Source organism: Perca flavescens, chromosome 7 (genome assembly GCF_004354835.1).
Source record: "Perca flavescens isolate YP-PL-M2 chromosome 7, PFLA_1.0, whole genome shotgun sequence".
Classification (NCBI taxonomy): domain Eukaryota; kingdom Metazoa; phylum Chordata; class Actinopteri; order Perciformes; family Percidae; genus Perca; species Perca flavescens.
The window spans coordinates 10,239,018-10,253,962 of record NC_041337.1 but is presented as its reverse complement, the minus strand read 5'-3'; the positions used below and the strand labels follow the sequence as shown (position 1 = coordinate 10,253,962).

General features: G+C 42.5%; 2 protein-coding genes across 2 annotated transcripts; both read right to left on the bottom strand.

Moving 5' to 3' along the window:
* Window positions 1-456: 456 nt before the first annotated feature.
* On the bottom strand, window positions 457-1,188 carry LOC114559416 (uncharacterized). Its single transcript, XM_028584033.1, has 2 exons — window positions 979-1,188; window positions 457-767 (listed from the first exon to the last, which is right to left on the bottom strand). The coding sequence occupies exons 1-2, from the start codon at window positions 1,119-1,121 to the stop codon at window positions 458-460; spliced, it is 453 nt and encodes a 150-aa protein (XP_028439834.1). The 5' UTR covers window positions 1,122-1,188; the 3' UTR covers window position 457.
* Window positions 1,189-4,332: 3,144 nt separating this feature from the next.
* Window positions 4,333-11,170, bottom strand: LOC114558241 (uncharacterized). The gene is made up of 8 exons (XM_028582076.1): window positions 11,062-11,170; window positions 10,712-10,812; window positions 9,545-9,616; window positions 8,257-9,432; window positions 8,046-8,159; window positions 6,786-6,823; window positions 5,528-6,695; window positions 4,333-4,847 (listed from the first exon to the last, which is right to left on the bottom strand). Exons 1-8 carry the CDS (start codon window positions 11,168-11,170, stop codon window positions 4,692-4,694), a joined length of 2,934 nt encoding a protein of 977 aa, XP_028437877.1. The 3' UTR covers window positions 4,333-4,691.
* Between the last annotated feature and the right edge of the window lie 3,775 nt (window positions 11,171-14,945).

Genomic DNA, 14,945 nt, shown 5'->3' with positions numbered 1-14,945 from the left:
CGCAAAGGAACAGCGGCTCTACTGACTGAGCTTCTCACCCTATCTCTTACTTTATTTATTATTACTTTAGGGAGACGTCAGCCACCCTCCTGAGGAAACCCATTTCCTGCCGCTTGTATATTTTGCGTTGATCTGAATCTGCAGAGTAACTGAAGAGAAGTAAAGAGTACAATATTTCTCTCTGAAATGTAGTGTAGAATAAGGAAAGTTGCATTGAAATGCAACATGGAAATACTCAAGTAAAGTACAAATAAGATGGATAATTGAAGGCAAACAGAAGAAGTTGGGGCACAAGCTCACATTAGTAAGTAAGTACTTATTTTAAGTTTCCTGCTTTTCCTGCAAACCTCAGTCCTAGTCATAATAATGTCATGTAGTTGGAATTTTTCATACTCTTTATTTATATATATATATATATAAAAAAAAACAAAAAAAAAAAAAACTAAAGAGTGAAAGGTCACTTGGACACTGATGATATTTCCCAGGGTTTCAGTCTCCTTTGCATTTGAGAAGGAGTGGGACTCCGGTTGGTTGCTTTTATGTCCAGTTTTGTTGCTCCGGGCACTTCCTTCCCCTCCTGAATAAGTCGCATCACATCCGCAAAGGAAAGCTGCTTGGCTTCTGTCTCCGCAGTCTGGTTTGGACTGATTCCCGAGTCTGAAAGTGTCCTCTGGTCCTGCTGCTCAACACCACAGTCCATCGGAGTCGCACGAGGAGAAGCAGAGCTCCACTGCTGGTAGCTGCTCCGGTCTATGGGCTCCACAAACCTGGCGAGGACGGACAAGGATCCCAAGGATCGGATGTCAAAATCTGTTTGGAAACTTAACTAAAAGCTGTGCAGTAAAAAAGTATAATATTTGCCTCTGACATGTAGTGGATTAGAAGTACAAAGTAGCATGAAAAGAAAAAAAAAAGACTCCAGTACCCTAAAATTGTTCCTGTAACGTACTTAGTTACATTCACATATATGCTACACACCTGTTATAAAAGAAGAGTTTCAGGTCCAGCAGTTTGGTTTCCTCCCTGCTATTGTTGCACTTGTTTAAATCCTTCAGACCGTCCTGAAACCGCAGATCAGCCTCGAAGTCATAAGACTCAAACCTCAAGAAAACAGACTCCATCTACACTCTGATTTCCTTTCATTTATCTGACTATCTCATCTCACCATAGACAGTATATAAGATCAGATCCATAGACAGTATATAATGGACCAATAGACCCCGTTGCTCTGGACGGAGACCAGTGAAGGCTATTAGAAGCACTTTTCCGGTGATCTCTTGCTTTACTGCGCAGCCTCCAACTGACAGAGACAACGTAAATGTGACGTGAGCAACGTGTCTGAAAGTTGGAAGTCTTCTGGTAGCTGTGCCAAGAGAAATCTCAATCATTCCCAGTCTTACATAGACGGAGAGTGTAGGTATATGTAAGGAGATAACATAAGCACAGGCTAATTATTGCTAACTAACATGCTAGTTAACATTAGTAATTAAACCTAAACAGCTAATGTAAGTCGAAACTGCCTGCGAGCTTCTCCTGTACTATACGGTAATTCCTCTACTGTGCGACAGTAAGTCACTTGGTTATGACACAATCGTTAGCTTATTTTTACAAAAACGTCTGCTACGGAGCTATAACGTGAGGTACAAGGTAATGGAGCCTTTTATACATTGTCGTGTTTCTTTAGAAATAAACAATGGACAAATAGAGTCTTTAAACGCTTCAGATGTAAAGTTATTCGCAGTCAAGTGACGTAAAAAAAAATGGCGGTCAGTGTAATGCTAACAAGAGGTGATCGCTTCGTAGCAACAAAATGGCGCCATCGGAGGTTCGCGTTCTGAAGCGAAGCTTACCCCCTTGATCACTGTCTATGATCAGATCCAATCATAGGAGCACTTCCGGCATTGTTTTTATTTGGCATCAACAAATGTTGCCAAAGAAGGAACACAACTGACAGAAAGAGCAGAGCTGCAGGTGTAGCGCCCCCCTCAGGTCAGAGGTAGTACTGCAACGCATCGCAGCCTTCAGGTCCAATAGTGTGAGCCGTGGTAAGAGCAGTATTCAGATCTAAAGTAGTAATACATACTACAGTGAAAACAGACTCTGTTACAAGTCCTGCATTCAGTAGATATTCAAACGTACTTTTTCTGCTAAATTACCTGTTTGACAGTGTATTAATTATTGTGTTAAATATTACTGGATTTTTATCAAAGATGTGTTAGCATGTAAAGTTGGCGCTGGTCATGGAAAAGCTAATTTTTAGAACTATATATACTGTTAGGTAGTTTATTTGAAAAAAATATGCATCTGCAAATTTCTACATCAAGCATTGGCCTTTTATTATACTCCTGTGTATATGTCGACTGAGCTACAGTTCTACAAAACCAGAAATATGACTGTAGTTCATGTAGTCAGTCAGTTATTTTGTAAACAGTATATGAGAGGTACATTTTTTGCAAGTGACAATACATACACACACACACACACACACACACACACATATATATATATATATATATATATATATTTATATATATATATATAAAAATGTAAACATCAGCATTTATACATATACAGTACATTGATAATATTATTTGTAAGAACTCATAGTAGCATTAATAATTTTACAGTTTAACTGTGAGTTCACACTGACTAAACATCCTCAAAATAATTTCATGCTTAGTGGTAAAGATTCCCTAAAAAAAAAATTATGATTATTAAAGGACATAAAACCAGTTGACTATAATGTATCTGGGACCTCGGGGTGGTTGTCCGCTTTGCCTGAATGGTAGTCCAGCCTTGGCTCAAACTTATTTTCAGTATAACTGCAGATTTACAATATGTTTTCAAAAATATGTTGTACAACAGGAAATGTATTTCTGTATTTTTTAAGACTTTCATGCTCGTATGCAGTTATCGTGTTCATTGTATTTCTGTAAACACACTGAAGTAATTCATCATTATTTATGAATATTACATTTATGGCTGTGTATTGGCAAGAATCTGGCGATATGATACGTATCACGATACATGGGTCACAATTCAATACATTGCAATATATTTCAATACTGTGCGTAAGACTATATATTGGGAAGTATAATTTTAGAAAAACTAATAATTAAAAAAAAGACGTGATGTTCATGAAAGTCAAAGACGTTTACTTTAGGTAAACAATTCAGTACACAGAAAATGAAACTGCCAGTTTGGGATTGTGGTTCACAGGTTCTTAGTGAGCTAATGTTTATATGCTAAAGTAGGCCAGAGTTCAGTCATAGCTACGTTGTTAGCTTCTAGCAAAAAGTCAGGCACTGCTAGGCACTGTTAGGCAAGGACACTAGTGGTGCGTCTCAGCATAGCCATCTAGCGTTAGGGGGTTTAAACACAACATAAACGTGAACCACAGTCTTACATGAATGTTTTTGCACGTAAAAAACAAACTCAATATTGCCTTTTTGAAAATCGATACAGCATTGCAAAATAAAGTATCGCGATACTCAAGTGTATCGATTTTTTCTTACACCCCTAATTACATTCTCATTTTCATTAAAACTGTGTGTGTGTGTGTGTGTGTGTGTGTGTGTGTGTGTGTGTGTGTGTGTAATAGAAGAGGGTGAAAATGTGTGTTGAGAAGAAATGTGACACCGTGTGATTGTGTGACTCGGTCCTTGACAACAGCCGGCCAGCTGCCAGACGCCACCGAGAGGAGACAAAGTATTTCAGCTGATCGGCTCCAAAAAAAATCTGAGCTTCCATCGCACACTACAAATCAACATTTAAGGTACTAATAATATATCAATACATTTAGGCAATCACAAAGTTACACAACAAAGATCTAAACTTGTAACTTCATGATCTGGCTGCAGTTTTTCAGTGACAGTGAATAATAATAATAATAAAAATAATACTACATTTTATTTGGAGGCGCCATTCAAAACACCCAAGGTCACCTTACATTAGATAAAAACATAATAAAAACAGCAAGACAGGCAATGCCAAAGACAATGGAACGAGTGAAAGTGAAGTCACACAAACAGAGAAAGAGAGAGAGAGGAGGAGGATCACCCTCCTGACAGGCGAGGAAATCTTATCTTATTAACTTCTTAGCAGTTACTTTTTCTTTTTTGAGCATGTGACGTAACAGCTGATTACTACGGCGTTTCTGCAGCTTAAAAAGAATCAGATTTCAGGTAGAAGTGGGACTGTGAAGCTATATAAATAAGATCACGACACATCCTGTTATTCAGATCTGTTTATTCAAGAAATGCATTGAAATGAAGAGGAGACATTCCTCGTATGTGTAAATGTACTTGGCAAGTAAAGGAATTAATAAATATTAATAAAACAGTTTGTTTGCTACAAAATTCTACAAAGATAATATAAAGTTAATTTGCAGTTTACAATATAAGTGCAAAATCAAGTTTAAAAGTTGTAAATATGACATTGTAGCTTTTTGTAATTGAAATCCACAGTTAGCCCATCTGTAAAAGGAGATGAGTATTATGAAATGTACCAAAAGAAAACATAAGGACTAAGCTAAAAAGTCAAAACATATACCACATACAGTGTACCAGTTGTCCCAGTTCAACCATCTTGCAGTAAAGCAGGCTTACATTTGAAGATTACAGTTTTAAATTCCCTTCCCCGTCTCTGTGCGCTCTCAGCTGTCCAGAAGCATCAGTATGTTCTCTGCCCGGTCACTTGCAGTTGGATTCTGCAGCCGCGCTCGCTGGAGGCGAGTATCTGTGCCGGTGGAGTTTGCTCTGGTGTGACATTGGTCTCTGGGTGGAGCGAGATGGGCGAGCGAAGCAGAAGGTCAAAGTGCTGCTGGAGCTGCAGTCGTAGTTTCCATCCTGGTCAGAGAAAGAAAAGAGAGAGCACCAAGATGAGACAGAAATATTAAAAGAGCTCATTGGGTCTGCAACTTTTCATTTTTAAACTCTCTTTTTTAGAGTAACGGAGTAATCATTCAGTCTAGAATATGTCAGAAAAAATGAAAAATGCCCCTCACACTTTTACAGACCCCAATGTGACATCTTCATTACTTCTTTTGTCTGACCCACAATCTAATACCCCAAAACATTCAATTCATAATGATACAAAACTGAAAAAAAAAGCAGCAAATCCTCACATTTTAGGGGCCATAACCAGCAGACGTTTTGTATTTATGCTTAATAGATAACTCAAAATTGTAATTGTTAACTTGTTAATTGACTATTCATTGCAGCACTAGAGCTCATGTTCACTTTTAAATGATTAAACTTGACGTTAAAACCATCTTGCCTCTGTGTACTGTGTAATATTAGTTTTCTGGGAAATTCAAATAGAAATGGTAATATGTGCAAAAGGATTATTATGAGCTTAATTTCCTTGCGTTACTGCAATAAACCATTTTCTGCTTCTGATTCCGATTCATCAAATTAGCACTGATGTGTGTTTCTGTTATTTGGTCCACTTCTTTCAACACATGGTGAATCAGCAGCAGGTGTATTTGGATCAGATATCAGACCGACACATTATTTGTTACACTCACCTCTGCTGTGACGGTACTCGGGCTGTGTCTGACACCGTGGTTCAGACTGCTGGCCTTCTCCTCTCTCTGCTTCATGAACCTCTGGTTGACGATCCTCGTCACGCTGTCGTTCCTGTGCAGCGGAGCGGCAGCAGGCCTCGTTGGAACGCGTTCCAGGTTCTTCATACTGGTCTTAGTCTTCTGCCCTGATCCCGGTACCGGTACCGGTTTCTCTGCCCGGCCGCTCACCCTGCGCAGGAACTCTGTGACCATGCCGTAGCGGTGGGTGCCTGCAGGTTTGCTCGGAGGCTTGCCGCTGCTCACAGAGCTGTGGTTCTGTCCTGCACCGGCTCTGTGACTGGTTTGTCGGGTCCATGTGAGGCCAGTGTGGCTCTGGTGGTTCAGGTTCCACAGAGCTCGATCTCTCGAGGTGGATGTGGATGAGGAGGAGCTCAAATTGGTGGATGAGGGGGGAGAGAATGCTCCGGATGCAGAGTGTCTCCGGTAGAGTTTAGGCGAGGAGGTGGAGGGTCTGGGCCTCTCAGCTCTGCCTGACACCCCGTCCAGTGAGGTGGAGATGTGGTGAGAGCGGGCGGAGACCAGGGAGGTGCTCAGGACCCGGGATGGACTGCTTCTCACAGTGACTGAGCCATCTGTCTGCAGACCAACACTCACCATCTGTGGCTTTGTGTGGGTCTGAGTCCCTGAACAGGCCACGTCCACCCAGCGCTGCTGTAATCTCCCTCTCCTCTCCTGTGAACTGCCGTGAACCGTCTGCCGCCAGCTGGCCGTCATTTCCTTCATGTCGTCGCTGAGGTTCGCAGCTGAGCCCAGACAGAGCGGAGAGAGGGAGGTCGGCGGTGTGCACCAGGGCGAGCCAGAGTTGACAGACTCTCTGTCTGCGACGGGGCTTTGCTTCAGCTGAGCCAGCTGGACTCTGCGAGCTGATGGGGGGCTGAAGTAGATGCGGAAGGCCGACTTCTCCGGGGAAGTGTGGCTTCTCTCCATGGACATCTGCTCAAAGTCCAGATCAGGGAAGCTAAGCGGCATGATTAGATGGTCCCACGTCTTAACGGGGTCTTCTTGGTCAAGCTGGGCAGCCTCTTGGCTCAGATAGCACCAGTTCTTCCTCTTACAGCCGTGAGGAGAAAACTGTCGCCAAAGTCCTTTCACTTTTGAGCTGCACTTTCTGTGAAAACAGTAGGGGGGTACATGAATTATGACCTCAGTGACTTCAGGAACAAGATGGGCGAGATGTAAACGCTTGAAAAACACTCACCTGTCAACTTCGTTATGAAAGAGACCACTGGCAGCACACTAAGGAAAGGGAGCAAAACACATATTAGCCAAATAATGGTTGCTGAACTTGTAAATCGTGTCAATGTCGGCCTGTTAGATCCACAACTTTGGTCGGGACTGAAATATTTCATGAACTATCAGATGGATTGACATGACATTTGGCGATCCTCTGAGTTAATCTAGCGCCACTATCAGGTCAACATTTCAGTTTGTTAGATACTTTGGTTAATGACTAAACTAAAGGCATTCCCATCAGCCTCAGCTGTACTTTTGTGTGTTTACCGCTAATTAGCTAATGTTAGCATGCCAACATGCTAAACTAAAATGGTTAACATGCAGCGTTCACATCATATGGGATGGATGGTAGAAATAGGAAAGATTTCTATGTTTACAACTTCAGAGTTGGCTGTGAGAGGATTAAAATACTGTGCATTGACATTATAACTTATATCTGGTTTAATTTCACTGAATTATGCAAGGCTTCCATATTTGTTTATTTTTCTGACACTTCTGTTTTATTAAACGGCAACTCGGATGTATCGGAACTTTCAGAAAAAAAGTTTGGATGTTGACGGACACACTTACAAGTCGAAAACTTGTAATTATGTTAACTCTGATACGATGCATCAGCATATTAGTACATTCATCGTGAGTGTGTCAGCATGGTGACATTAGCATTTCGCTCAAAGCATCGCTGTGTCTTAGTATAGCCTCACAGAGCCTGTTACTTTTATTTTATCATTGGCATATTAACTGTGCCCCAGAGGAAAGCAGGGATTAAAGTCTAGTCAGTGAAAGAAGGAAAAGGAAAAAAAAAAACATCAAAGCAGGGATCTTTAGTCATGCTGTGCAAAGGACACAACAGTTCAGTGGCAACAACTGAAACATTAGATTACATTTCTTATCTTATGTGCATTAAAACGTTCTATTTGCATTTGACCGAGCAGGTGAAAACAGTACGCTTGGAAGATCTTATCATGCACCATTTCTGGACAACGCAGAGAATCAGTTTAGTGTTTTAATGCAGCAGATTTGAGCATGCCTGTCCTGTTTGGCTGCAGCCCCTACAAGAGATTAGCCTAAATACTGTGGTATGAGTCTATTCATGATGCCTGTTTAACTGAGCGTCAGGAAGACGTGTGGCCAAGGAGACGGATCATCAGCAGGACTTCCCGCTGTATCGCCCAGCCTCACACACAGCAGGAGAGACGCATGTCTGAAGGGTAAACACCACCCTTACCTCAGCTGCCTTGCCCTGGGTGGTCTTGGCCTCACTGCTGAATTCAATCCGCTCATCCCGAAGCTCTGCACCGAGATCTTGCAACAACCCCTGCAGCATACGCATGGTTTTGTCCTTTCCCGGAATAAAAAAATCCACATATTTTTAGATATATTTGAAAACAAAATAGACAAAATTTGCTGATTTGAAGTATGAAAAACTTTAATTGTACCTCTTTTGCCTCCACCCCGCGTCCTTTAACGTGACACCACTGATGGAGGATCCTCAGAATCTGCAAGGACAGTTGCATTTTTGGGTCCCTGCAGCTGCGGATGAGGTCCGATTGGAAGCAAGTTGCGTGGCTCACTTGTTCTTCTCTCTCCTTAACCTCTGAGGTGTGGATGTCTTCTACACTCTCCTGCTTACTTGGTGACTCTTTGAGATTAAGATCTTTACCGTCTCCAGAGAGAAAGGATAAATTGCAGAAATCCCCAACATGTCCGTCCTTGTGAACGGAGAGTTTGCCTAGATCTTCTCCTGTTAAGAAGGTCTCCACCCTCCCAATTAAAGCCAACAGCATGGCCTGTAGAAGCTCCAAAGCCTCATTCAAAGGCCCTGGTGAGAATATTTGATGTGCCTTGCCATCCAAGTCCACTTCTGTCAGAGAGGTAAAATCACAGGAGGTAGATGAGTGGTGGCCAGTGTTTGGTGGCGTCGTCAGAAGCTGGATAGCTGAACTTAAAATGCAAGAATGATCTCTGAGAGCTAGAAGAGTTTCATAGTCTTTCACCGTCATTCCTTTGAGACCTCTGTCCGTTTTGTTGTTGTTATCACTCTCATGACCGTCTAAAGGGTCCCACTCACCACCCACAGGACCCTCTCGACTACTACGACAAGCAGCAATCGTGCCGTCAGTCTGTGATGAAGTCTCAACATCACTTTTACCTTCCATTGCTGCCTCGTCCTTGTACGTTGTGCATGCTATTTCCAAACTTCCCTCTCTGTCCTTCACCGGTGTGCCAGCTGACAGATTTTCCTCCAACACATCCCGGTTCTCTTCTTCTTCCTCCTCCTCCTCCCCTCCTCCTCCTCTTCCCGTTTTCTCTTTCAGGTCGCTCATTTCTGCTCGCAGTCCACGGTTCTCCACCTCCAGTTCAACGATGCGCCGGCTCAGGAGTGTGGCCTCCTCTTCCACCAGTTTCAAGTGAACTTTGACCCCTGCCTCCCTGGCGTGGGCGGAGTTTTGTTTGCTCTCAGGCGATTGGATATCGCCGTAGGCTGAGTGGTATTTGGCCAGCTCTTCGCGCATGCCTTCGCTCTCTGATACCAACTTGGTGAGCTTCTTGCACATGAGAGCTAATTCTTCTTTGGCAAAGTGGAGTTGGCACCTGAGATCTGCACTGTCATCCTTTGGGCAAACAAAAAAATTCAACAATGAATATCATTCTGACTACGATGATGGATAAGTAAACTGCAACATGCAATTTGTCATCGGCGCAGCACTTACTAACGTAACATACCTCGATCTGTTGAGAGAGCCTTTTCTCAGCTCTACTGGCTGTTGATCGGAGGCTTTTCTTCTTCAGAGTGCTCTGAGGGATACAAAGAGGTTTATGAAGGGAGCAATACATACAAAAACAGATCCAACTGAGCAACTTGTCATTGGTGAGACATTTTAAAAAGCCATGTGAATTATTTTAGATGTCTTAATTTCTTACATCAACACTCAGCTCCACCTTTTGAGACAACCTTATCTGCCTTCTTTGTGATATCACAATACCTCACTGAAGTCCAAAGCTCCGTGTGATACTTCCATGTACAAATACAGCTAATTTATACAGAGAGTTAAATAAAAAAGATGGATACCACTCTCACATGTGTCTGTTCAGTGTGAAGCTACAGCTAGGAGACGATCAGCTCGACTCAGTTGCAGGAAACTAAATACGCCCGCCAGCACCTCTAAAGCTCACTAATTAAGACGTTAAATCTGGTTTGTTTAATATAGCAACTTGTGGTTTTTAAAGTCGTCTGACGGACTATTTTTTGGCTGAGCGCAGCAACTTCCTGGAGTCTTGTTGACCAAAAAACTCAGTTTTTGTACAATTTAAACAATGTGTTTTATTAAGCTTTATATGTGCTGGTAGGTTAATTTTTTGTTACCTTTGGACAGAGCCAGACTAGCTGTTTCGTTTATCAGTGTTTTAAGGCCCCAACGTCTCCTCAATGGTTAGGGTTAGGGTTAGGGTTAAGGTTAGGGTTAGGTGCGTTGAAGTCAACAGACGCAGCGTTGCCTTGAAGTCGATTAGGCAATGGTTAGGGTTAGGTGCGTTGAAGTCGACGGTCGCAGCGCTGCCTGGAAGGAGACGTTGGGGCTTATAACACCATTGAGAAGCTGTTTCCCTCTGCTTCCAGGCTTTATGCTAAGCTAAGATAACTTGCTGCTGGCTTTATCTCCATATTGAACAGACAGACATGAGAGTTGTATCAATCTTCTCATCTAACGCTCTTTAAGAAAGCAAATGAGTATATAGTTGTTGTTGTTGTTGTATTATAGTTAAACTATTCCTTTAAATAAATATAATGTAAACTGTTCATCATGCCTCTGTGCTACTTCCAGAGATGCCTAAAATGCTAAAAGAAAAAAACAAAACTGTGCATGGTGTGATTTGATCCAAACTTTTTCTCACGTCCGACTCATTCCCTTCTCTACACGAGTGAGTGGTAGTGTTATTTGTAAGTCTGAGCATGACAGGAATGTAAGCTTCTGTCTGGCAGCATTGTCTTGCTCCTAGACACAAGACAGGATGTCACAGTGTTAATAATAGTTATCTTTTACGGGCTAGAAGTGGCTAACATAATGAGTTGGTCACAGTGTTTTCAATTCAAGGTCAGTGGGCCTGGAGGCCATGACCTAAAATGTGATTAAAGTAAGTAATTATATGCATGATGGAGATAAACATTTTGTATTTCATGAACTAAAAAAATTGCCATAATTTGTGTTCCATTTCAAAATAAAAAGTACAGTTATATTCTTTACTTCTGATTTCGTCATTGTTCAGGCATGTGCAGTTACATTGTGACTGTGGGTTACAGACAGTCCAGTTGCAGTGTGAGTCTCTGAAATGTCCATCCTCCTTCACATCCATCTAGACTGTGTTTTGTGCCGCTAGATTAGGTAATCCAAGTGGATTTTCCTGCTGGGATCAAAGGGACTAGCAGCTGCCTCCGATGAGTGGGACTGACTGAGCTCATGCCAAAGCACCGAATCCCGGATTAAACCAAGCACGTGTCACTGAAGTACACGACTGTTATCTCAGGAGGCAAGAGGGGCCGCAAGAATAAAAGGTGGACTGGAAGTTCAATTCAACTGTCAGGGTGTGGTAGCCACCCTTTCATAAAAGCATGTACAGGGATAGTTTTAGGTCAGTATGCCGGCGCACAAACACCAATTTAAATGCCATAATACAAGCTGATCCAGATTTAGCAAAGCAAATCTATTTTTGTAACCTCTCTCTCCCTTTTCTCTGTGAGGATATCAGCTGTGCCTGGAGTTTAGGCTTCAGCATGCCAGGCTGCTTCACCCTGCTCCGGCACCAGGCAGCTGCTGGCCATGCCCTCCTCTCATATCATTGATCTGCACCCGGGTCATGTGTCACCTGACATCAGGGGGACAACTGGCTGGGATGGGTGCAGCTGTGTAGCAGCAGAAATGGAGAGGAGGATTCCTGACTAGAGAGATGGAGGCGTGTGAAGGGCGTTTATGTTTATGCAGCAGTTTATGTTTCTGTCAAGATTTTGGCTGAATATCTTCACCCAATAAACAAATGTATTTGAGATCCCCTCCTGTGATTGGAAGGGGGTTTTAATGTAAAATGTTGTGCCTTAATGTCGCACCTCTCTGACTTTCTCCACCTCAGCCTGTAACACCTGCTTGGCCACTTCCAGTTCCTGGGTCTTCTCACGCAGTGCCTCATTTTCCCACTCCAACTGGGAATTCTTCTTCTGCACCCCCTCCAGCTCGTTGTACAGCCGGAGGGACACACTCTTTGCAATCTGTAAACAAAGCCAACAGCAGGTTAGTGTATCTCCAATCATGGTCTGAGTATGAAACTATGGGCCCCTGGGAAGGGACATGTAAAGGCTCCTCACCCCTCCTACATAAGAACAAGCACAGGTCTTTTTGCATCTCTTTGTGGTAATTTTAATGTCTATTTGTGGATGTGTGTCTCTTTGTGATCATTTTGCAGCTCTTTGAGGTAGTTTTGCATCTCGAATGTGGACATTTTGCATCTCTTGTGGTAGTCTTTTTGCGTCTCTTGTGGTCTTTTTGCATCTTTGTGAACATGTTGTGTCTCTCTGTGGTCATTTTGTGGCTCTTTCAGGTAGTTTTGCAACTCTTTTTAATCATTTTGCACCTCTTTGTAGTCCTTTGATCGACTTGCCAACAAGAAATGTTAATAGTCACTTCCAACAGAGGCTCTGGAGCTCTGGCTCCAATCAGGCAAAGTGCTGTAAAGAAAATCTTCTGGCCCCGATTTTTATCTCTATTCCAGAGTTGTAAAAGAGACTTCACAAGGAAATGCTTGTGACAGGAATTCACCATAGGAGTGTGTCAGAGGGTGAGAGGGTGAGGCTGTTGGGAATCCTACACCACCACCACGCTCACCCTGGCTCAAAGAAACACAGTCTGGCTGCCACCACAGATGCTCATTTAACAACAGAGTTTTTGACCTTTTGATAAAGATTACTGTGCTTTTATGTTTCCTACTGATGGAGAACAACTCACCACATAATTACACCATGTTGGGACAAAAATATAAACAGGATGCATGATAAAGACATTTCCAACTAATGAAAGTTTTGTGGTTCTGATGAACAGAAGGAAGTATTTTCCAGCACAGTGAACAGTTGTGAGTCAGGCTGCTGTCAACTGATTACAGTCCTTAAACAAGAAATAGCTTTGTGGGAATAACAGATTGATGTTGCCAACTGGAATAGCAGTGATTCAGTCAAAAGCCAATTTGGGAGAATTTACAGTTTGTTGGTGCTGGGAGAGTTTTAACAAGACCGCACAATGACGAAGGAGGAGGAATAACTGAAATGATTTCTGACCATAATATCGTGCTCCAAGCCCCGGACCAGCTCCCCGTCCACCTGCCCCGTCTGAGCCACTCGGATGCTGCGCCGCTCGGCCTTGCGGAGGCGGTACTGCAGGATGCGACAGGTCTTGTTGGCCTGCTCCAGCTGCAGCCGCAGCTCCTGCAGCTGGAACACCTCCTCCTCCTGGAACATGTCGCGCATTTCCAGCATCTCACAGCGAAGCTCCTCCACCTCATCCTGAGACAAACAACACCCAAATACAACTACTTTAAATTTTGCTTTTTCTTTATATATTCAACTATCCTTTTGTGTAATGAATTGATATGTAATAAACATTAGTTTGTGAGTATAAGGAAAATAAGTACAATATTTTTTTTTATTTTTCTCACTTCCTTATGAGCTGGCATGATAAAAAAGAAACCAAGAAACTTTTCCAATTTACGTTTATTAGGGGACAGATGTCATATACCAAATACATAAAAATGTGCATTTCCAATTATGGTTATGATTACAGCTTCCAATTGTTTTAAACCGGACTTGAAAGATTGGGTTTAATTTGTATTCATTTTATTGTTGACCTGTCTCTCCCCGTTTCAAAATCTTGTTAAAACCCTGATGATGTCTCTGTGACATCATCAGGGTTTTAACACGATTTTAACATAGAGTAGATGGCTGTGTTACAAACTGAAGGTGTGGATCGGGAAAGATGCTGTCCAGTTGCATTATGGGAAATGTAGAATCCAGTGATTTTCGAATAAAAGGATTTCAGCCTCTGCTGCTTCGATTTTAAATTTTCTTGTTAGTCCCACAACTTTATAGAAGTGCACAACTAAATTGCTGGAGTGCCAACTTCCAACTGGACCTACTGATTGGTTTAATTTCCACTTTTTAAACACCTCATTCACTCTTCCTACTGTAAAAACATTTATATAATGCTTAATTGATATAGTGAATACCAAGGGCAAGAGGATAGTGTTGTTGATGTTTGTTTGTCATGTTTTTCATGAGTTTTCACATGCTTTTTCTTACATTTTTCGGTTTTATTTCAATATAACATGGAAAATGCTACGGATGGTGCCACTGGTCATATGTGCCACTCGTGACTTTTGATTCTTACATGAGAGCTTCCCCTCACTAATGAAGACTGACAAGAGCATTTACTGAAAATCGGCTCTGGAGGCCTCTTTTATCTAACAAAGAAGCGACACACAGACTTAAAAACAAATGTGTTCATATGCAAGCAACCCGGATATAATGGAACTAGAGTTCAAATATCAAACTAAATTAAACAAATCTGATTAAAACTAAAATAAACTTACTTTCAAATACTCGTTCTCTGACCTCAAATCTTCCACATCCCGGACAAGATCTTCGGTTGTCTCTCCCATCATGAGATCCATAAACGACCCCGAAGAGTTAAACAAACTGAGACCCTGTCCAGCACCATCAGGCTGGAGAGCGCAGGTATCCCTCGGCACCTTTACGCACGGTTTTCCTTCGCCTTTCCTCTCGCTGTCCGGGCTCAAAAAAGCTTCCCCGTCAATCCAGCTTAAATAATTGTCGCTGCTCGCGAAGTTGTGCTTATTGTTGTTGCCCTCCGAGGGGCAGTCGGATATTTCTGAGCTGCTGTCTGAGGAGGAGAGTTTACCAGACAGGCAGCCGGAGTCTTTGCTCAGGTCCTCTGAAGTGTTGCTGGCATCGGACAGTTTCCTCTGCGCGCCGGGGCACTCCACCGTGGCGCTCGATGACACTTTTACCGGTCGTTTCCCCTGCAGTGCCGCCGATTTGACCTCCTTCTCAGAGTCGCACTGACCTGACTGA